The following is a 24979-nucleotide window of genomic DNA, read 5'->3' as shown; positions in this document are numbered from 1 at the left end:
GTATATTAAGGTAAAAGCACTAATGGCAGACGCTTTAAGGAAACATAACACATTTGAATGTTATAAAATATATATTTATGAAAATAAAGGATTGCTAACTTCTTCCATGTCTTCAGTAACTCTTACAAAATAAAACTATTATAGTTATTCTCTGACAAATCAATTAAAAAATATATTATTGGTCTTTTTGTAGACTTAGTCATAACAACTAATAGATGACATCACAGAAAACGAACATCACTATATAATAGTAGACACCGCAGTAGACACCAATATGAACTAATAGTTGACATAGAACATTACATTACATTTAACATTTTTCCTATTATTAGGTATTTATTTGCCGTTTTTCAAAAGATTTCATTTACTTCATCATTGTAGTAACTACATGCATATGAAAATAATATGAAATATTATCCACGTTGTCTCCAGATTTCTTCTTCCATGCTAAAACCATCTTTCCTTTTATTTTTATTTTTCAGATATTTTTTCCAAGCAAATTTATTTTCAGTCTTTAGTCTCCATGCTTCTCTTGCCTCTTCTTCTTTCTTCTTTCTTTTCTCAGCTCTCCTTTTTCTTCTTTTTACTGCTAAAAAACTAAAGCAATCGATTTTTAGATCGGTACAAGGTCTAATATATCAATTTTAGGTACAGTAGTTCTAATTTGTTAGTTTGTTAATAGAATTATATTTTCAGAGAATAGTGGTAATATTTGAGTAGAATAAACTACAAAATTACTTTAGTATGTATTGCAAAACTAAAAGATAAGATCCATGTCATCTATTAGGTTTTTTACATTTTCAAGAACTAATAGTAGACATCCTTTATATTGTTAGGGAAAATGGATAAAAAATCATAAATAAACATTAATTAGTGTATGCAACATGCCCATTAATCCAATGAAATCAATAGAAATTACAAAAAATCAAATAAATGTATTCAAAACTTACGTGCAAAATTTCGCCTTCCTTAACCTATTTGCTAAGAAATTGCCGAGCGCGTGTTGACGCGCTCACATTATTTACGAAAACTGATCCCATTTCAAAATTTTGTTCCTGAAGGCGTCCCTAATATATTTTTTCACATCAACAGATAGCTTGAGAAGCTTATAAAATTTATAGTGTTGAGAAAAAATTAGAGTAATTCTTTTTATGGTATTTTTGTCGTAAGTGTCATTTATTAGTTCCGAGTCTACCATTAGTGCTTTTACCTTAGTATCTCGTAAGAGTGTGGTTCCGCGTGATAGTAATCTATCTAGTAAGCTTATAATATCATCGAATGGGTATTTATGACACCTAGATAGCCTAGATTACAGTATTTAGATATGTATCAAGTAATCAAATATTGTGTAAGCTGTACCAACCATGACATTATTAAATTAGTATTCGGTACTTTAGATAATATTATGATATACTCCTTGATAAGATATTTATCATAATGTAATTTTTGTAAATGTAAGTTGCGTGGTACTGAAAGACAAAGAGTTGTCATAAGAAGTACACTGTACGAGTAAGCCTAGCCTAGGGATAATGATGTTGACCAGACTCCAATTACTGGTAGAGACTAGAGTTCTCATAATAGATACAAGTTCTAATATCAAACTAGATGAAGATTATTCGAGTGCTCGCTGAGCTGGAGGAACCACTCAGTCCTGAAGTATCTCCGTAGAGACGAAAGCATATTATATTAGGTGTATAAACTTTTTGGAAGTCGGTTAATATGTTCAATTATTTATTTATTAAATTGTCAAGTACATGACGCAGCTGATCGTCTCTTCCTTCCGTCTCGGACCTTCCGCCTTTCCCGCTATCGATATATTCGGCGGGTCATTAGCGGGCGTCGTTGCATAAACGGTGTGTACATTTGTACAATGATAAACGAGTTACACGCGCTGACGTAACGACTGTACCGCAGCCGGCGCCGACACACCGCCTGCGGCGCGACGCAGCGCGAGCGATATAATCACAAAATTACAAGAGGTGTAATGTGTGCTCGTTTAATAAATGCCGTGAGCTTGACGTTAACGACGAGCGTAAGCATTAAGCAGAAGCTAAAAAGCATTGAAATTAATAAATATTTGGCACAATATGACATTACATTACAATTAACGGAAATTTTAATTATGTTATCTATAGATCGTTTTAATTATATTTAATCGAGTGACTGTAAATTGCAGTTTTAGGTGTCAAAATTACTAAATTTGGGTTACAGAATTACTATTTGAGCGACTGAGAGTGAGTGACGAGAAATTAACAAAACAGCTACTTAGAAATTATTTATTTGAGTTACTTAAAATACAAAATGAGCAGCTTTATAATTTTTGAGCGACCTAATATCTGTTTGAGTGTCAACGTTACGTCCTGCATTTTTTTCAATATTTGGCAAATGTAATTTTTATACTGAGCGGCATTTTATCTTAAATGAAGTGTTTCGAATACCAAAAACCACTTTGAAAAATACACTAATGAGCAGAGTATAATGAGCACACATTAAAACAAAAAAAAAATGAATATGAAATAACTATTTGATGAAACACTTTTATTCAGGGACTACTACGGACAGGGATAGAACAATTTTTTTTTATTACTATCAAGCAAATTTTTTGTGAGTAGCTTCATTTAGATAAGAGGAACAACAATTTTATATGTGAAAAAAAGTGGTAGCTAACAGAGATAGAAAGGATTTCATACTTTGATTTGATGATCCCAAAACATGTATTGTTCTATTTGTGGGAACTTAAATTATATAACGGTAAAAGTTTAGAATCATACCCAACGATTTAGAGGGGCAGAGGAGGAGGGGGGAGGGGGAGGGGGTAAACCCCGTTTATATATAAAATCATTAATAAATTACACAAATTATAATCCTTAACGGAACGTCAAAGAAATGGGTAAAATTTTAATGGCGACCTATACCAAAAAAAAAACAACTGGCTTCAATTATGATTCGACGGAGCCCCGCTACGCGGGGCTCCTACTTCTGGGTGGTTTACAAAAAATAACCACGATGGCTAAGGCGGCAGCTTCGCTGCGCTACGCTCCCGCCTTAGCCATCTAACCTAACCCAAAAAAGTCCTATTGGTCCGCAGCCCAACTCACCTGACTGCAACGATTCGTCGAACCCCGCCCCCATTCGAATTCGCACGCATTTAACAATATGTAGTTTTCATTAAAACACGTATCAAAATATAAAATATAAAGCCTCAAATAGAATATCAGTAACCAATTATCATTAATAAAGCAGCTCACAAAAGTTTGCTCAAAATGAACTTTTTAGTAGCTCGTAATAAATAATCTCACTTAGAAAAATTGAATCTATATTTAATATTGAAGTTGCCCGCTATGTTTTTCCAGTCGCTCACTTAGTAATACAGTCGCTCGGATAGAATTTTAATATCTGAAATAGATTAATCGCAATCCACATTTTGTAAGCTCGTTCTGGATTTTATTATAAATCAATATTAGTCTTTAGTATAGTTTATTTTTCGCTTACTCAAATTAATACCGCTCATGCTATTAAAACAGTATGTTCATCATCAGTCGCAAAGTAATTTTTTATTCGCTCGTTTTACTATTTCCCATTATATTATATAATTTATATTATGTACCAGTGCTTTATTATATGACGGTATGTGTTCTAAATAAAGAGAAAAAAAAATGTACAGAGGTGTTTTAGGAAGCGGTAGTGTATCGCTGTTAGGGAATGCAATCCCGATCCCGCGGGATCCCGATCTCGCGACATCTCGTGTAACTTTTCGGGATCAATCCCGACGCATCATATGACGAGATCCCGTTCGAGATTGACGGGATTGGGCGGAACTAATAAATCGCTTCAAGAGGAACTCTGCGCGCGTCTAAAAGTGCTTTTGCACGTATATCCACGTCCACGAGCTTAGACAACGCTGTTGCCAACCAGTGTTGAGTCGGAGAGGGCATTATCAGCAGCGGGGTACATTGCAACGAACATTAGATGCCACTTAGTAGATGACACTATTAATACCATTTGTTTTTTAAAGAGTAATTTTCAAAATTACTCGTAGGTAACTACTTCCTGATTCCCTTGAAATATGCTTATTGTTTTGATTACCTAATTTACCTATGCTAATTTCCTTAAAACCTGATAATTATTTAGTTGGTAAGATTAAAGAATATAGGTTTTTATTTTCTTTTGAGTAATATGTTATTTTAGTTAACCTCACTATCATAAACAAGCAGTTATTAGCTTTTTCAGTCATCCGAATTAATTTTTTTTTTTAATTAGACGGGATCCCGAAAATTCCGGGATCTCGAATTTTCAATCTCGAGTCGGGATTGCATTCCCTAATCACTGTGTATGTTTGTATGTAGATGACAATAAAGGGACTTTCTTCTAAATTTTTCTTTATTATTTTTTTATAAAACGAACCAATCACCGAGATTAACTTAAAAGCTTATTTTTATAACTTAAATGGCCGTTACTTGTAGAAGTTCATTGAAAGATACATTAATAATTAATGCGAAGCAAAAATGTGATGTTTTGACTTGTAATATTATTATGTAACTTCGAGCTGTACACCAAAGTATCGTAAATATACTTTGGACAGTTTTCTGTAATGAATAATACTATTATACCTATTCCGAATACAAAAAACGTGTTACAGAAATTTGAGAATTAAAACTTCGAAAAGAAGGGCATAATTCTCTACACCCAACTTAAGATCGGGTTTGGTGATCACGATCACGATTCACGACGCACGCCGCAGCGTCGCGCGCAGGTCAGCTGACGCGGCCCGCTCGCGCGGCGGGCGCGGGCCTGTGTGCGCGCTGCGCTCCGGCGACCGACATTCCCGCGCTACGTGTTGACAAGTGACCACGTTTCGTTTCGCGCCACTTTTCACAACTATTTTCGTGATCGGTCAGTGCTGTCAAAACAAACTTTTGTTGATTAAATTAATTATTTTCATTGCTTGGTGAGTTTTTTTTATTATTACTACGTTTTAGCATTGACTTATTATCTCGTAGAATTAATAAAAACAAAATGTTATCTTTGTCTAGAAATTAGCCTTCAGTTTTTTGTAACATTTAATTTTTGATAGAGACACAACCGGTACCGGGGTATTTTGATTGCACGTCTCTTTTGCAGTTAAATATTTTTAATCATCTAAATATTAATTAATTTACATTTACACATTTTTGGTCACTACTTTTGTACTTTACTATTACAATATACTATTTACACATTTTTGTACTTACTTTATTTTTAATATTAGGTACCTTTGGATTGGATCTGTTAAAACTGTTTCTTTGGTACAACTACTGTAGTAAAAAACTGACTAAGTAACCTTAATTATCATTTGCGATTTAAGTATGCGCTAGCAAAATAGTTTGTTATTACGTGATCAGTTGCTTGTATTGCCGGAGCTGAATTTTGTTGACTGTGCGAACTGATGTTTTGAATACGAAATTTTTTGATGATCTTTATTTAACAGATATTAGGGTTCGTCCAAATATTACCTCAGGGTTTTTATGATAATGAAACATAATATGGTAATAAGTCGATAACATATCTGATATCGGCATCCTGTTTATCAACAAATACGACCAGTAAGCTAACATTCTATCGCGACTCGTAAGTCGTAGGCGAGATAGTGTTGGTAGTGCAAGTAGTGCTGGTAGTGCAAGTAGTGCCGGTAGTGCAGGTAGTGCCAGTAGTGCACAGTGCAGGTAGTTCAGGTAGTGCCAGTAGTGCAGGTAGTGCAGGTAGTGCAGGTAGTGCAGGTAGTGCAGGTAGTGCAGGTAGTGCAGGTAGTGCCGGTAGTGCAGGTAGTGCAGGTAGTGCCGGTAGTGCAGGTAGTGCAGGTAGTGCAGGTAGTGCAGGTAGTGCAGGTAGTGCAGATAGAGAAGTAGATAATTACAAATGTTAGTTAGTTTTTTTACATTTTTGATACTTTATTTGTTTAAATATAAACACAACAAAATAATAATAATATCATTCTTATGTTAAGGTAAAACCCGACAGGGTTAAATTCTTTCAGTTATAAACAGTATCAACATTTTGCAGGGTAAAGTTGCAACTCCTATGTTAGTGATCGGGTCGCCTAACGCGAGCTGACGCTCCCTCGGCCTTATTCTCGGCGTCTATTATTTTATATTAAACTAATTGGCTGGTCGCTGGGGCCGGCCTCGTGATTCGTCATATCAGTGATTTTTTGTAAAACAGCATCTTTTTGATCCTTTCGAATTAGGGATATTATAGGAAAAGCGCACAACGAAAGTGCTGGGCGCGTCGCCCATCCGAAATTGGACTTGATCTACTAGGTTACTTTCTTGACAAGTCCAATTTATGCACGATTCTTTTATACAAAGAAGGTGCTGCCTATTGCGTCTAAAATTGGAAGCTCAAGGCTCTATTGGTCGTACTCACTATAGATATCACTCGATAGTTTTACACCAAATCGAGTAAAAATTATCGCGTGGACCGCAAAACTCACAACTAGAAGGCTCGCATCGAGCCGGCTCGATGGAATTAAATATATATAATTTCCTTCGAGCTTCCTCGTCGCGAGCCATCGAGCTTTACTCGAGCGTGTGTACGAATTACGAGACTTGCTAATGCTAAATATGTAGCCAGACATCTTTTGGCTCGAACGATTCGGTGAATCGGAACTGCGCGCGTCACTCGATACTCGATATACTAATGCTGAATGTGTGGACGACAGCCCAAGCCGTGGGTTTACTCTACGTGATTGCTCGATCGAGTAAAACCGTATGTGAGTACTTAGCATAAAACATTTACTTGACTGTGCTGCCATTTATAGTTGCTGCACTTTTCCTATAGGGGTTAGGACTTAGGACAAACTTGACGCAGCGTGGGTGCGGTTTAAATACTTGTGTTGATGTATAAACTTTAGATCAATTATAAACATATTATTAGTCCATCGCTGTCAAAGATGAAGAAGAGGCGAGACCAATGATTTTTAAGGTTTTAACAGTTTATAGTAATTAGTAAGCGATATGATAATGAAATAGTAAACAACAGGGTAGACGCTGCTAGCCGCGTGTGGTGTGGAGTGTGACCTCTGGCAAAGGTCGACCCACCTGAGTTCACTGTCGTAATGTTATATTATATCATCATACTATTATCATACTGTATATTATGGTACAATAATACTAATATAGTGTGTGTAGTGTTTTTGTGCTATAACTTATAAGGTGTTAACTCTAATCAAATATTTTTTTGATCTTTAGTAAAATCCGTTCCTGCCACATGCGGAATTTGGTTTCTGTTCTTGTCTAAAAAGAAACTATTTATATTGTGGCCATGAACCAAGGTATGCGTTAAGGACGCTACAATGCAAACTGACATATCATTTATTATTAAAATATCTAATGATCTTGAAGATGATGATGATGATTGCTTTATGAATGTTACCTAGTAGGTGCTAGTAGCATGAGTGATGTAGATTGTAGGTATTAAGTAATAATAGTTACTGTTCATAAATAACAATGTTTATTGACATTCAGAAGTTTTCCATATAATATAACTCTTTATGTTTAAAACATTACACTCGCTTAGTTTTATCGTTTTGGGTTTTCACTGCAAATGCATTGTTTTCGGAGTCGCAATAAAATGCTGTAACCTAAATCGGTCGCAAACGTAATAAAAACTTATAGATTAGGAGTTTCAGACATATCGGTACTCCTGTGGGCATAATGGCAGACACCTATAATATGTACTTGTACTCTAAGCAGAATTATTTACGAATTACGTTATACGTTATTAATACGTAAAGAAAAAAAAATCAAAGATAAAATTGTGTCCATTTTGCATTTATTTAAATTAGTAGCATTATTAGACGCTTTTGTTTCTCAGTTTAAATTAAAATTACATCTGGAATTGTAAGCACATTATAGCACAGATTGTTCGAGTATTTGAGACTTAGGTTCGGTACCTAGGTTACCTAGGCTTTGGCGCGAGCACTGGATTCCGGTTTAGAACCTGTTCCTAGGGGCGGGGAGTTCTGGACGCCGCCGCGCCGTGTCCTGGCGGTAAACTCAGAGTTGCTCGATGCAGCTACAGTAGCCTAGTTTCAAATACCACAACATGGTTTTGAAGGAAAATTCCCTTTTCCGCATGAAATGCCTCAAGTTATTTTTCCCAACACAGAGGTAGAGCTCCTATCATCCATAAGAGATCTTGATTTTGCGTTAAGAATTAGATTGCTTAAAAATATTTGAAGTCAAAAGATGGTATCGTAATAGCAGACGTAGTTCAACCACATAATATTCGTTTCTGTGTGCACGATTGAACGGCGCTGCCAAGAGATTCTTATCGTTTGCCTGTTCGAGTTCGATATTAATAAGGATAACGAATTTTTAGTCACGTCATTCGTTCTTTCGTGAGGGAATACTCTATATCCTGTTGAAATCGAGGTTTCTGGTGGGAAATGGGTATTCCCATCCTCGTCAGGTAGCAACTCACTGTGGTGCGCCGGTGTAAATGTCATCAACCTGAGACCAACTGAGTCCGAATTCCGTGGCTGACCTTTTACGTCTTAGCTCGAGATAGTTAAACCTGCCTTGAAACAGAAAACGTCATAATGATATAGTTACACACTATATATATATATATATATATATATATATACAAGAATTGCTCGTTTAAAGATATATATAAGATTATAGACATATTAATGTATACTCATCTATCTCGTGGTGGTTTGATTAAGAGATATAGGCAACAACGATAAATTACGGTATAATGACTCCTTCAAATAATCATTTCTACAATTATTATTGTAAATGCGAAAGTATGTATGTCTATCTGATTCCCTCTAAAATTGACGGTTTAATCTAGTACCTATATTAATCCTTCGATCGTGGATTCTTGGAAATCCATTGTTATTCTATTGTGTCTCGCTCACCGGTGAGCTTATGGGGCTTTATGAGTTAATATAGTTAAACTATTTGCTTATGTTACTGGCGTAGAGGTCGTGTCAAAGTTAAATTATCATCATTCATCACATTGGGCGCCATGACACACGCTGAGCGACCGTCACGCCGCGTTACACCTGTATATGTATTGTTAAGTGTTGTTGCGTGTTGTTCAGGCTGTTAGTCGCGCCACTGATCAATTGTCTATTCCACCTGAACTAATACAACGGTTAAAATAGCTTTACACTGTGTCATACACTATTGTTTTGCGAAAAATGTTCAATTTATTTTTGAGTGGTACAAAGGATTTTACCGTCGAAGATATTCATTGCTAGCTGGCAGACCTACGCGAATCGTTTGGGTTCTATCACCCCTTGCTAACACTGAACATAAGTCAATCAAATTACATAGCATCGCCATCTGCGTATTGAATCAATAAACTCTGATATTGCTCTTGAAACTTTTAAGTGGTAGAGTCAAAGTAATGCAGATCGAATAAGAAACTTATCCAGTGGATAAACCCGAGTACCGGGCAATTAAATCCATAGGGCTTGCGCAACTGTCCGCGCCGCGCAACAGTTGCCCAACGCGCGAAGGTCTGCCTGAGAAACTTTTAGAAATTCACTGTTACAACGACATTTTAACTTCAGTACAATTTGCATTAAGCACTGAGAAGGTAAATTGATCTTTGTAAGGGTTTGACTACCTTCTCTCGTTGTTCATCATTCGCTCGTAATCATCAGCTTTGTAGATCAATTCTGTCAAATATACACGAATATTGCCTATCATATTATGCTAAAGAAGCAGGAGTGGGAATTTTCCCATTCTTTTTTAGTACAATCGTGTAAAAGTTGGTTATTTTGTACGAGAGAATGCTCTAAAACTTAAGTCGAATATCTCTTTAGGGACGTATTTACTTATGTTTGCTAGGATTTTTTTGTAGTTGGTTTAAATTGTAGCTGACAACCGGTAAAACAATAGAGTAGAACAGCCCCAACTCCCCAAGCCCCCAGACAACGCGGCCAGGGAATCACACCGATTCTTGACCAAGCACCAGCCACGCCATGCCCTCTAGAGTCTAGACGTTTACAAATACACGACCGGCAAACGCGACGGCGGAAACTGCAGGCGTCAACACACTAACACAATATCTGTCAACATCATCAGCTTCTGTCTTCACTGACCTATTTCCTGCCCTGTTTTTAACCGACTTCAAAAAAGGAGGTTATCAATTCGACGCGTATGTATGTAATATTTCCAGAACTGCCCAATTTTCGTATATGTTAGTCTAAATCAGAGTCTAAACAAATGTGCCAAATTTCAAAAATGTATGTATGTATGTATGTATGTATTCATGTTTTTATGTTTGTGGTCGCGTATGTCTGGAACTACCACACCGATTTCAGTAATTCTTTTTTTGGTGTACTAGGTATTGTTCAACTTAGGGAATAGTTCAAGTTTTATCAAAATCGGTTTAGTAGTTTTAGAAATAGGGAGTTTTAATTTTCAATTAGTACGTACAATTTTGAGGTCGGTTATATCTTTTAATAAAAATTTAATACATAAAAATCATCAAGTGTAACTCAGTTTATAAACAATAATAATAAACAATCGGCAAAGAGCGAGTCGGAGTGAGTCGACGGAGCTCCCGCCTTAGCCATCTAACCTAACCCAATCAAGTCGTATTGGGCGAACATTGCTATTAATTATTTAAGAATCATTAATAAATTTATTAACCCATACAATTACGATACACTAGTAAATTTTGATAATTTTTATCAAGAAACCTTGAATTATATAGATTGTCAATTTGTAGACTTGTTTTGATAATAGAAATTGATTTTATTGTGGTGCACCTTTCGATATCGTTTTTAGAAATTCCGTTGTAAGATTGTCCAATTTAGAGTGCAAGTTAGTATTTTTGATAAACAATTTAAATTTTAGTTTTACAAATAATATATCCGATGTATGAACCATATTTTTGGTGTGAATTCGGTTATAAAGGTCGTCTCGTTTTGTATGATGTTTAAGTTTTTTTTGGAGGACATGTTCAGTTAATCAATTGTTTTTTTGATCAGCATTAGTTTTTCTGATATGCATTCAGTTTATTAGCGGAGTTAAGGTAGTGTGCTGAAAAATTATTCCGATGTGCATTTAATAATATCCCTTATTATAATGTGTGAGTTGCAAACAAGCGAGACTGCGCGGCGACACGAGCTGTTCACTCATAAGCATAACAAGACAATGGGCCATTTCCGCAGTTTGAGACCACTACACTCCAGATATGTGTATCGTGCAACTCTGAGTGGACACTCCACAGATAAATGCTCGACAAACATAACAACCGAACCTAAAACAAGTACAGTGTTACTCAAGGTCGCAATTTTCAACGCAGAATTGTCGATAATACATTTAATTATTGGGTACCTGTTACAATATTTATTCATCACGTCGTTTCTCGTTTATACAAATCAAGATGCAATCCTTTATCGCTGTCGTACGTATTTTTAATGTCGGAACTTAAAGTATCTCCATACCAAATTTCAGCAAAATCGGTTTAGCGGCTTGGGCGTGAAAAGGTAACAGACAGACAGACACACTTTCGCATTTATAACATAAGTATGGGTTTGTTATGCCTATTGACTGTCCAATATTTAGCTAAGATCAAAGATGTATAGATTTTGGGTGGCTATAATGTATCTGGGTGAGCTGTTCACAATGCAGGCTGTGTTCTCTCATCTCGCAGGCATATAGCGTGTGCCCTGACGTGTGTACTGACGAATATCGCGCGCCGAATGTGCTAATACGACTGTTGACTCTCCGTCTCCGTTACTGTTCCCGTTCTACTCTCTAATCTATATCATCATCATCATCGTCGTGATGATCATTATCCTTAACGAGATGAACCGGTGAACTTCTTTTAACTTTCTTCATTATATAAGCCGTCCCTGGACTTCGGCGAATATTTCAAGACTAAAATTAGTCAAATCGGTTCTGCCGTTCTCGAGTTTTAGCAGACGAGACTAACAAAATTTAAAAATCATTGTTATTTACATTGTCATATGAGTGATACTCTACGTACCATCATCATCACTTTTATATGACGTCACCAAAACTGCAGTTTTTCCCTGTAAATAGCAGGCGACAACCACCTATAGTCCTCTGAGAGGAACAAGTGATATCTTAGCAAAAGTTTACAGAATTAGAATTCAAATAATATGTCATGAAACCAGCGTAAATGAAATAAGAATTAGAGATAGTTTGAGGACGTGTGATAAGATAGTCGATAGTGCGCCGCAACCGCACGGGCATGTAACAGTTGACCAACTTTACATTGTAATGTTGTAATACACGATATAAATTATAAATGTATTATTAAATACCTCAACTTGACCTCCATTCTCCTGACAGGTTAATTTTAAAACTACATCTATACTGCTATTGTGATATAAAAGAATTTAAAACAAAATCGCTCTTCTCGGATGTGGTATGTAGGAAAAGTATGTTATGTATGAGAGTGATCCGTATCGCTAAGCTATAGAATATATTAGATATAGTATACGCCTTTCCGCTGTCCGGTGTTCCTAGCATTGGTCGGATAGACGTGCCTTCCTGTGTATGCCGTTCTATAGGACGTAGAGAATATTATTATAGTGTAGTAGTAATATTAGTATAGACCATAGAGTATGATGTAGCAGGTAACTACAGGTGCTTATGGCAAGCGCTAGTTTATACACGTTCCAAGATCCTACTGTATTAAAATGTAAAAAATCACGATTACATTGATTCAGTACAAAACAATTTTAAACAATAAAGTCTTGAGACTCGAACTTCTTAATTTATGCAACTTTGATTAATTTAGAGACGCATCGCCTAGTCTTTTGAAATGTATAGAGACTAGAGTGTTTAGAATATTCTAGTATTTACCAGGCAAAAAGCTGCTAAAATACGCTGAACAATTATGGGACAGGTAATAAACTCAATAACTCAAACTCAATTTTTTTATTCAGAATATTTTTTTTCTCTGAACGTCGGGACAATATTGGTGCCTACCACCGGTTAATTAAGGTAAAGTCAAAATTGAGCTGCCTCTACATAGTACGCAGAGTGTTCCTTTACAATTTTTTTAAGTCAAATGCCTACTCCAGGTTTCGTTCATGTGAGTCGAAATTCTGGGCCCGTCAGTACCCTGGTTTACAGGTGAATGTATGAAATGGAGGCAATTCAGAAACACAAGTCGTGTGTTCGTCCTCCGGACTTGTGTTTGAGTGTCACCTTGATATATTTCACAGTTAACTCATAAAGGTCGACGAGCGGCTACCAGTACCTACGCGCTTGCATAATACATTATAAGTGTTTTTTTTTTAATGAAAGAAGGGGGCAAACGAGCAAACGGGTCACCTGATAGAAAGCAACTTCCGTCGCCCATGGACACTCGCAGCATCAGAAGAGCTGCAGGTGCGTTGCCGGCCTTTTAAGAGGGAATAGGGTAAAGGGGGAGGGTAAGGATGCGAAGGGAAGGGAATAGGGGAGGATAGGGAAGGGAATTGGGCCTCCGGTAAAATCACTCACTTGGCGAAACACAGCGCAAGCGCTGTTTCACGCTGGTTTTCTGTGAGAACATGGTATTTCTCCGTTCGAGCCGGCCTATTCGTGCCGAAGCATGGCTCTCCCACGTATGTTTAAAATGTATGCGCCAAAAAACTATAAGATTTAATCTACCAAGAGAGAAATTGATTTAGAAGCAGACAATAGATTTAATTTGGTTGGGTTATATCAAGTCCACCTAACAAAAATATTGAGTTGTGACTCTTGACTAACATTTATATGGCATAACTCGAGTAAATAATAAAAAGTTGATTCATAGCACAGCCCGTGGCCCGTAGGTCATCTACATATAAAGCAATTTTTCAAATGATACATATTTTGATTTGTGGTCGAAACTCGTAATAACATTTCAGCGGAATTGTCATTCTGAGCTGCGCCAGCACATGCCTCGTCTGACATACAGTGACACGTAGTCATTATTTTTCTTATTAAACCTGCTTCTTTTAAAAAAATAATGTAAACTCTTTAACAAATTCTAACAGCGGTAAATGATAATTTGGTGTAATTTCAAGTTTTACCCAGACCTAAGCAAGTTTACTAACGCAATCAGAAAGGCTCCAAGTATTACATAGTTATATCTATAATAATAATTAATAATCTAGACTTCTGTCGACGTAACAGGTTCCCTGTTGACTTTCTCCCTGCAGTCATTAGATTCACACAAAAAGTGCATCATGACTCCAAGGTGAGCCGGTCTCTTCGCTGCAGGTGTGTCGACCTTGTTTCTATAACAATAAAGTTCAAAGTGAACCTCGCGAGCCGCTGATGTAAATCTTAGATATTTATTAATATTTGACCTTGCCCATCTAATTGAAGGCAACGTATCAAATGCTTTGTCGAGTTTAATCTGAACTTGTATTGTTTCGGTGCGAACCACGATAGTTGTGTTAGTACTTACTAGGTAGCAGGTACCTATTATTTGCCGCATCTAACATATTTCTGATGTTAAAAATGTCGAATCTCGACTGATGCGCTTTTTTGTGGCGCCCGCGTTAATACGGCCACCTTTAATATTGTGATCCCTTGTTATATTATATTAGTTAAATGTAAACTCAACGATTCTACGATTTCAGGAAGGCACCTTAAAGGAGGCAAAACACGCATGCAATTATTTGATGTTTAAATGATTTTATGAGGTATTATTTTAGTCAAGCATTGGCACGTGTTTTCCTTGCAATAAATTAGCTATAGCTACCTAAAATAACATTATCTCCTATCACTATGCCAGTGATCTCCAAGTACGGCGGATCCGTATACGGCAGCAAGTATAGAATTAATAGTTACGTATCTTTGTGTCAGTTATCCGTTGAATATTGATCCATATTCCATAACGCGTGCTCAGCGGTGCATCACGCACGGAATAATCTGATGATTCTTACTATACATAGTTATTACGGGCTTTGAGGATTTTTGTGACCTACGAGTACATACAAAGATGAAGAATGCTTCTATACACATGATACTACTATGCGCCTAAAAGGTTTTGCGGCGCATGCACCAAAACGACTTCGATGAACACGGCCAGCTGTTATGTAGGTAGAGACTAGAGTTAGTTCTAATTTCGGTCACGAGCCAAAACAACAACGTAACACACATAATATTGTCATGATTTTAAACTTGTACGATTTTAGAAGTAGCGCAAAAAGGTTACGTCATACAAAAACCCACGGCTTAATAACGTCTAGGTAAATACTAAGCTAGCCTTTCCTCAATACCTTAAGAACATAATATTATAATCTAAGATTTGTATGTGACTATAGCTGTTTTCCTGTGTCTAGGCTCTACATCGTAAATACAAACGGTTATATTACGTATATTGTGTTATGCTATATTTGTTCTGAACTCTGAAGGATTAGTTTTTCAGCAAATTAAGTAAGCATTTACTATACTTTACTCATACATTAACTTTTTTTTAGTATGAATAACTAAATTCATCGCTACTCTTGGTAAACCACATAATAGAACTTAGGAAAAAACAAGCAACACCTTTAAGCGCATTAGACAAAGCAGGTATAGTAGGTACCTAGAGATATTGTTGCAGTTACTAATGCTAACTGATTGGAATGTTTAGTTTTTAGTTTCACATAACACACATAACATGACCGAATCCGTGTTACTGTGACACGTGCCGAGTCCAATTGAAACATAATATTTTAAAAGCCTCGCGAGCTACTCGCTGCGCTAATACAAACCGGTACAATATGACATAACAATATATTTACGAAATAACAATATATTTTAATGAGACACTTAGTAGAGAAGGAGAATGTGAGTAAATTTAATTATCGTCTGAAGTCCGGGATACAGTGCGGATATTTTTATTAGTAAAGTGAAAAAACTGTAAAGCTGTACCTATCAAGTAAAAATACGAAGTATTTGATCAGTTGTAACTAATCAAAACCAAATATTTAACATTTTTTATTTAAAAGAAAAAAATAAAGTATATCCTACTCACGTTATGCGCGAGAGTAAAAGATATGAACGCGCGACCATCCCCCGTGTCTCTCTGTAACGTCTTCTCGCAAACTAATTCCGTACTAATATTATAAATGCGAAAGTGTCTCTGTCTGTCCGTCTGTCTGTTTTGTCTGTTACCACATGACGCTTAAACAGCTGAACCGATTTTGCTAAAATTTGGCATCCACTAGTAATTAGTATTATATAGTTCTTTAGTGTTTATATCTTCTGGACTCTGTTCTAGCTGCTGTGTTATGCCTTTATTGAATTGAAACGCAATTTCAATTTTATCGCAAGAACATTTATACAATATACAATTTCATTTGAATATTAATATTGAATTACCGGGCTCTGCAGTCTCCAGGAAATGTCAGCTGTTCATAACTTATCGAAAGAGAGTTATGAACGTAAAATGTTTATTATTGTACGTTCATTATATGAGTCAAGATTAGTCACATACAACAAATTTTGTGTTCTATAACGTTACCGCACGAATACACAGCTACCAATTTTCCTCATAAAAATTCTGAGTAACCCGTAGGCTAACTTTTAATTTAAAAGTCACGCATTAATCGTGCAATAAAAAGACATTGGCAGTTCAGTTCGCTCGCGCAGTAATTTCTTGTATACGTTTAGCACAAAATGCGTTGAAACAGAGTACATCTGTGCTGGGCGTCGCCAGGTGCGTTGCACAAGCTGCGGTGAAAGCCGAGCACAGAGCTAAGAGCTTGCACAACTATCTGCAACCGCTCACAACTCTTCCCCCCTGACATAGAGTATACAATACACATAAGGCACAGAAGCTACCTTATTTCCTTAGTGGTGTAACACCGAGATCCATGTGATTATACCAAAGGGCACTAATCTAGGCAACTGTTTAGAAACATTTTATGACATAAGCTTAATGATTGAATAAAATAACACTTTTGTAAAAGCCCAAATTTTGTACCTCGATTCGGTTCGATTCTCAGCAAATCGAGCAGACATCGAATATACAAAAAAAATATATATATGCACAGCCGAACATATAACCTCCTCTCTTTTGGAAGTCGGTTAAAAACATATCATTAAGCTGGTTGAACTAAGAAAGGAAATATTGACTCTATGTCCACTATTCGTAGCTCTAATAGTATACATTTTGTAATAAAATCGAATGTCGTTTTCAATATTTTGATTTTTGACTTATAAGTTATAACTTATAGGTATGTTTTAACGATTACTCCCGATTGTAATGGAGGTATTTCTACCAATTGTCCACGGCCGTGATGTCTGTAAATTATAATATTATATTCTAAACGTTATATGTATAGGTACCTACTCGGTTACAAGTAGTATTATAGGCACGCTCGCAGGCGACTTCGCGGCTGTTATCAGCGCTGGTTGGTTCGCAGTGCCAATTATTATATTTTTATATTACGAGCGGTATAATATTTTCACGCTGTAAAGTATATTTTTCACCCCCGAAGCAAAACCAAAGAGGTGTAGTGTTACGCCCGTCGTGTATCTGTCTGTCTGTACATCGCGTATCTGCAGCGAATAGGTGATCCGGTTATGATTAAGTTTTTATTTTGAAAGTGCAACGACTGAAGTTGAGCATGTCCATACGCACCGTAAAGTCGAAGACGCTCAACCGACCGATCTGCCTTCAACCCAACGATCGCAAAAACTATTATTGTCACCATAATGTATTGTGTTTACAGAGATGGAGGGCCACGACCACCACGACCACGCCGACCACGACCACGGCGACCACGGCGCCGCTGACGACTGCATGGGGCACAGCGGCCATAGCATGGTGGTGAGTGTGTTATACTTACTACTGTATACTTTTCAGAATTCAGATACAATTTCATCCAAACTTATACATAATTACAAACAAATAATAATAATCGGCCAAGTGCGAGTTAGACTCGCTGACGAAGGTTTCCGTACCGTTACAGAGCCAAAATATGTCAAAATTTTACTTTCTTGTATTTCTTGTATGGGAAAACCCTTAAATTTTAATTTTATTATTATTAAATTGCACATATTAGAACTGAGGATTTCGTGAAATTTTCAAGTGCCTATCTGTTGTCATTATCGACATAGAGACAAAAAAAGCCAAAAAAATCACGTGTGTTGTCTGGCAGCCCCCCTTGAATATAAATTTTATTTTGATTTCAGTAGGTATCTGTTGTTATAGCGGCAACAGAAATACACATATCTGTGAAAATTTCAGAAGTCTAGCTATAGCGGTTCTTGAGATACAGCCTGGAGACCGACAGACATCGAAGTCCTCGTAATAGGGTTCCGGTTTTATCCATTAGGTATCCCTGACCCTTATAATACGGGACCCTTATAAATAGCCTTATCGTGCAACGGTGCAATAAACACATGATTTTGCTTTAAATATTCAATTGGATCACAATAGAGAACAATAATAAAATCAGACAAATCAATAGGCTAATGAACTTAAAATTAAAACTAAAATAATTATAATTAGATTTAGGGCCTGTTTCACGACTTCCTGATAAAATGCCGGATAGACTATCCACAACTTTTTTGGCAGATGCTCCATACTCTATCTGTCAAGTAAAGTGGTGGGTAGCCTATCCTTCATTATCAGGAAGTGGTGAAACAGGCCTTTAGACGAATAAAAAAAACACTGAAAAAGTATTTTTTTCCTTTGAATTTTCGTCTACTCGGCGGCAGATGGCGCGGCGGTCATAAGCGGTTTCTAGCCTAATCAATAATAATCATTCAATTTCTTTAATTACTAATTAAAAAAATATACGAACGACACTGAGTTTTCCCTGTTTCCTTCTAGTATTTTTAGAATATAAAAATGTGTGTCAAACAGAAACGTGTAGCGACGAGCGGTAGATAGTGGTGCATCGCCGCCATCGCTATCGCTCGGAGACCGCAAACACCGGCACTGCCGCGCTGCTCACACAACGACCGATAACGGAGCTACTTTTTCACATTACATGCCGCATATCAGTTATCAGTGTTATCACATACAAATAAATGGTTTTTATTTATATTTTACCTTTAAAATTGATGGTTTGGGCCATACAACATCCGTATACACTATTTACTTTCTTTCTTCTTTGGACGTTTTAACTTTTGTCAATTTTTAACGTATAACACGTATATGAAGTTTTTACAAGAGTTTATTTATGTATTGACTAGGGACTACCGTTGTTGATTAGTGAACTTAATTGGCCGCATCGAGCTGTCCATCATTGACACTTGACATACTCTGGCGACCAGCACAGAGTACCTAGGTACTCAATAAGGATGTTTGGTGTTCCAGTTCCACGCGGGCGTGTGCCAGGAGATCCTGTTCTCGGGGTGGGTGACGCGGTCGGCGCTGGAGCTGCTGGGCTCGGCGGCGGCCATCTTCCTGTGCGGGGTGCTGTACGAGGGGCTGAAGTACTACCGCGAGGCGCTGTTCGCGCGCCACTCCGCCGCCGCCGCCGCCGACTCGCAGGTCAACATCGCCAAGAGCGAGTGCGGCGCGCGCTGCAGCGGCACCGCCGTTGTCAAGTTAGTATTGTACTCTAATCTACTATAAATAATCTACTATAAAAAAGGTTGAGACGTGATAGAGAACAGCGTTGAAATGTCTACAAGCAACCTTAAAAACAAACATTATTTATGTGGTCCTCGAGACTTTTTGATGGCCTAATCAAAGGAAATTTGTCTACATTTGCTTAAAACCCTTCTATATAAAAACTTACAGAATATCGTCGTTTTAACAGTAAGCTGAAAGTTGTATAACCACATCTCAAGATAGAGTATGTACGGAAACTAATGGAATTGATTTACTGAATGCACAATTTTGTGTTGCAGGTACAGCATGCTGTCGTCGGGCCACGCGGCGCAGACGGTGCTGCACGCGGTGCAGGCGGCGGCGTCCTACCTGCTGATGCTGGTGTTCATGACCTACAACGTCTGGCTGTGCCTGGCGCTCGTGCTGGGCCTCGCCACCGGGTACTTCTGCTTCGGCTGGCGCAAGAACACCGTCGTCGACGTCACCGAGCACTGCCAGTGACACCCCCCAGACGCTCCGAAACTCCAACATTCCCGATGCGACAGACACACAGACGAACGAAGCTTGCCACTCTGCTTTGACTGAAAGTTTTAGAAAACACAGAGAAAAAAATACTTTAAATGATTGTGAGTAGCACCGCGGTGAGGACTGAGGAGGGACTATTTTCTTTTATTGGAATCGCTAGTTTCGTAAATATTTAAAAAAAAAAAGTTCCTTTGAGATTAACGTTCTTCAGAGACACGTTCATTGGGACTCTTTAGGAACCACACATTTTTTTGCAAATACAAGAATAATGTAGAAGATTCGCAGTTTCCAACCAAATGTATCATTAGTTTTTCCATCCAATAACACCGTCAAACTTATTTAGAAACTGAACATCAGTATTTAAGCTCTTCATTTTGTTTCGGAGAAGTTCACCTATACCTATCTAGTTTCAGAAGTTAATGTACGCTAGACATTATAAATCTTAAAAAAATAATCTTATTATTTTTTTAAGATTATTTTTTTAAGATAAGATTTAAGATTTATAATTATTATTAGTATTAAAAAGATCGTAAGCTAGGTATAATTGTAAGTGTAGGTGATATTATACAAGTGATGTTTTACTCGGTCTGTGGTATGAAGCAATAATTTACTTTATAATAACTTTAATCTCATGACCTTTTCGATTCTTAAATTCTTCTTATGTATGTAACATAGCTACCGTATGACCTACATCATACATGAAACCTATGAGAGCCCTAACTCAGTGTGACACCATAGCAACGTCGCCAGCTACATTATATGCATAATATACATTTTGTATTGAAATGTTTGTTGACCAAACGTTGCAGAATGTGCGTCCTGCAGCCAGCGATCAATTCGCCATGATGTTCATACTGTGAGTTACGGCAGATAAAGACTAACTATAAAGTCGTGAAACTTTTGACACTAGCAAATATTACATCTACTTAAAGACTTTAAGACTACGCCCTAACGATTTGTATTGTAAATCAGTATTTTACACCGTAAAGTTTATCAAAACCATTATCAGCACGACAACTCGCTAAATCGTTTAGCCGACTTTGTAAAATATTGTCTACTGTTATTGTAATTAGGTCTGTAAGTATATCAGCATTATTAATTTTGGATTAGACCTGAGAATAAATGACATGACAAAATATTTTCAGCATCATTTCGCATTGTTGTTTGGTACCTATGTTTTATTAATGTGATATCTAATTCAAATCAAAATTCTCTTGCGGCATATTTGAGTAATACTTAAGTTAAGTGGTTTCCATGAGTTCCATCATTCCTAGCAAAAGTATTGAGTATTGAGTACCACGTCACATCATTCTAAAATAGCTATACCTAAGGCCACAGCCAACACCCGCGATGTGGATCCAAAACACTCCTCTCAGTTTTCCTTCTCGATTTTATGTGATGTTTTCAAATTGGTTTATAGCTGCCCGTTTTTTCTGCGCTGTTAACATTTGGGTCACATCGATTTGAAAAGTAGGTCGACTATATTTTTGAAAGTACAAAATTAAGAGTTTCCTAAACATTGTTATCTGGACTGAGAAATATGTTCTCATCCATCCTTCAGAAGACAGACCTTGGTCCTTGCTAACACTACACTTCACTAATATTTTCCATTTTAATGTCATATTATTTTCAGTATTCTCAATAATTGCATGCTAGGTAGTAGTTAGTACTTAGTCCCCCAAAATGCCTGCCTCAATTACCGATTCTTATACGTATTACGTACGCACAAGGAGCCCATAGTATATACCATATTCACGAAAAAGACACTAAGTTATGTTATAATACAGTGACTATTTTCCATGTTATGACATTTCCTTACTATCCTAAAATATATAAAGAATTCATAAGTACCTACGTTAAGTTTACTTGTATCTAGAACATTGACAAACTGTAACTTCCAAAAAAATGTGATATTATAGAAGTAGGCAATAATTTAATTTTATAAAGAAATAGTCTTTTATTATTCGTAGGAAATAGTATTTAAATTTAGATCTTTAAGTGTTTATAATATATTATACTTACTCAATAAAGTAATTTCGGATACAGTTAGGTACTTTTTATTTAAGTCCCTCACGGCTCACGGTACAAGTATCAGTGGAAGATATTATTATTATTATTATTAATGACGCATTTGTAAAATATAAAGCAGGATTGTTTAGTAATTAGTGCCAAATAAAATATGTATGTAAGTGTGGCAAAAAAATGGCCTAGAAAAGCACAATGTGATAAGTCCGCGAGACGCGGACAGCCGCTGCATGGTAGCAACCGGCTACTATGCAGCATTGCGCAGGGTAGTGAGGGTTGCCCGGGAGGAAAGGACCCCCACCGGGTGCACGACTCCTGATCGGAGAGACGGAGGTCAGGGTGAGCCCGACACTAAAATGTCTTGGGCTTATCCTGGACGGGAGGTGGACCTTCGGTCCGCATTTCGAACAGTTGGGACCGAAGGTCGTGAGGGCGGCATCAGCGCTGGGCCGGCTCCTTCCGAACATAGGAGGGCCCAGCGAAGCCTGCAGGCGGCTATACTCCGGGGTCTGCCGGAGTATAGCTTTGTACGGGGCCCCAATTTGGGCGGATTCCCTCACCGTAAGGAACAAAGCCCAGCTGCGAAAGGCGCAGCGGGTCATAGCGGTGAGGGTAATTCGGGGCTACCGTACAGTCTCCTGGGTGGCAGCCACTGCCCTGGCTGGAGATCCCCCGTGGGAGCTCGTGGCGCCGGTGCTCGCCGAGATGCACCTCTTCACTTTAGAGAGGAGGTCACTTGGTGAGTCGCTGACGTGGGAGGAGCTTTCGCGGGTGCGGAAGCTGGGGCAGGAATGGCTGCTTCGAAGGTGGGGTGAGGACCTGGCGCAGGCCCAGTACGGTCAACGTACTGCTGAGGCTCTGCGTCCAGTTCTTGTGGCATGGATGCGCCGCAAGAGAAAGTCCCTCACTTTCCGCCTTACACAGGTACTCACCGGACACGGTTGTTTCGGTGCGTACTTGTGTAAGGTCGCCAGGAGAGAGCCAACGCCAGTCTGCCACGACTGTGGCGCTGCGGAGGACACGGCCCAGCACACCCTCGAGGTGTGCGATCGTTGGGCCGTGCAGCGCCACGATCTCGTGGCGGTGCTAGGTGGAGACCTCTCTCTCCCGAGCATGGTGCGCTGCATGCTCGAGAGTGATGAGGCTTGGCAGGCGGCGGTCTCTTTCTGTGAAACCGTCCTTTCACAGAAAGAGGCCGCGGAGCGGAACAGAGAGGATGACCCTTCCTCCGTTCCGCTCCGCCGGCGTAGGACGGGAGTGCGGAGGCGTCGCTATGCGAACCTCCAATAACTTCCGTCCCACGGGGCTCCGGGTCAGGATGGGTACCTGCCCAGCTTAGCTAGTCCCGGCGTCGAGGGGAACGCTTTAGTTTGCCTAAGCGTTCCCTTACTTGGTGGAAGTCCGGTCCCTATGAGGTAGACCGGCCGGTCGTGGAGGGAGTCCTGTGTTAGACAGATCCAGGACATCCCTCCGTATACGGCTGAAGGCAACCGCAGGTGGTTTTAGTGAGTAAGAGTCTCACATACCCCCGGGTGCTTCAGCTAACTGAGGCACATACCCGACCCGGGGGACCCATGATGGGTTTCCCCTGCGCAAAAAAAAAAAAAAAAAAAAAAAAAAAAAAAAAAAAAAAAAAAAAAAAAAGGGTAGTGAGGGTTGATCATGCCCGGAATATAGGTACGTTTATCTAATATAATATGTAATAAGTATAATGGTTCTTAAAGGATATAGTATTAAATAAAATATTAGATTCAGTCAGGCACCTTCAACTCTTCCGGTGATGCGAGTGTCCATAAAGGTATTTACTATTTAAGTACCTAATCGCTTGGAGTGACGTAATCAGTTTACCCGTTATTCTCCAATTTACAACAATGAAACACCTACTAGTTAAACTTTGGCTTTGGCAATTGGCATATTTTGCACTTTTGGCTCTACAGTCTACACCTTTGGTCTACACGTCTTACTAGTTATTCTTTTAACTACTAGATGGCGCTTTATCGTGATCTTTGCTAGATAGAATCATAACCATAGACGTCGGTTTTGTAGTCTGTGCAGTGATTTGTGCGAAATGTCATCTGAGTTCTGACATCCAGTGTAGCCAACCCCTCAGTTTTAGCTGTAGATCTACAGTTTTTCAGAAATCCTCTCAGTTTTCAGTTTAGGCCTCGAAATCTACAGTTTTTATGAGCTAGCCAGCGTCGTCTATTTTATTATATTAAACTTATTAATATAAACGAAACAGTTAGGATTCTTATTATTAGCGCACTAAATCAGAAGAATACAGATTTTGATTGGTGCAATCAGAATCAGAAGCTTCTAATTTGTCTTTTTTAGGATCCTAATTAGGACGTCTAAAAGTAAGGTGGAATAAGCCCCTTACCGACATTGATCGCTCGGTCGATCGATGTCTGTTTTACCAATGTAAAGTCGGTAAAACAGACATATTTCATGATTTTTCTGGTTGTTAATTCCCGGCTTCCGGAAATATATTCTATTTATTACCATAATTAAATAATAAAATATCATTAAATATAAAACTGTAGATTTACTGTTTTTCAATTTGATATTTACAGTTTTCTACAGTTTTTTTCTAGCATATCTACAGCTTAGCTCTAATAAGGGGTTGGCAACACTGCTGACACAGATTACTAGTATATATTTGTAGACAGATAAGCGTCTTAGAAGAGTTTGACGGCTCACGAATTGACATTTGATGCGACAGCTAGCGCCATCTTAAATTGGGGCGATAAAACTCTACAGGTGTGTATGTGTGCGTTTATGTTTGCATGTGTGTATTAGGATATTATGGGGATAGGATATCCTTGTCAGATTTTTATGTTTCAATTACCTTGAATTTGTAAAAACTGAGTTTGTTAAGTTTAGTTCACATAACAATACACAATTTTCACAAAAACAA

At 38.0% G+C, this 24979-nt stretch overlaps 2 protein-coding genes across 3 annotated transcripts; both read left to right on the top strand.

Moving 5' to 3' along the window:
• The first annotated feature begins 4824 nt into the window (after window positions 1–4824).
• Window positions 4825–20498, top strand: LOC121726337 (high affinity copper uptake protein 1-like). Of its 2 annotated transcripts, XM_042113651.1 has the most exons (5): window positions 4825–4952; window positions 9970–9973; window positions 17668–17775; window positions 19273–19505; window positions 19812–20498. In XM_042113651.1, the coding sequence occupies exons 3-5, from the start codon at window positions 17680–17682 to the stop codon at window positions 20011–20013; spliced, it is 531 nt and encodes a 176-aa protein (XP_041969585.1). In that variant the 5' UTR covers window positions 4825–4952; window positions 9970–9973; window positions 17668–17679; the 3' UTR covers window positions 20014–20498. The 2 variants fall into 2 exon arrangements, with proteins under 2 accessions (XP_041969585.1, XP_041969584.1); XM_042113650.1 differs by lacking the exon at window positions 9970–9973 and having other exon boundaries at window positions 4825–4948; window positions 17678–17775.
• Window positions 20499–22349: 1851 nt separating this feature from the next.
• Window positions 22350–23334, top strand: LOC121726335 (the record flags this gene model as incomplete). The annotated part of the gene is made up of 1 exon (XM_042113649.1): window positions 22350–23334. A coding segment is annotated over exon 1 (567 nt), but the record flags the coding sequence as incomplete, so codon positions are not given.
• Between the last annotated feature and the right edge of the window lie 1645 nt (window positions 23335–24979).

Source organism: Aricia agestis, chromosome 4 (assembly GCF_905147365.1).
Source record: "Aricia agestis chromosome 4, ilAriAges1.1, whole genome shotgun sequence".
NCBI lineage: Eukaryota > Metazoa > Arthropoda > Insecta > Lepidoptera > Lycaenidae > Aricia > Aricia agestis.
The sequence above is the reverse complement of the archived record's forward strand: the minus strand, read 5'-3'. Positions and strand labels throughout refer to the sequence as shown.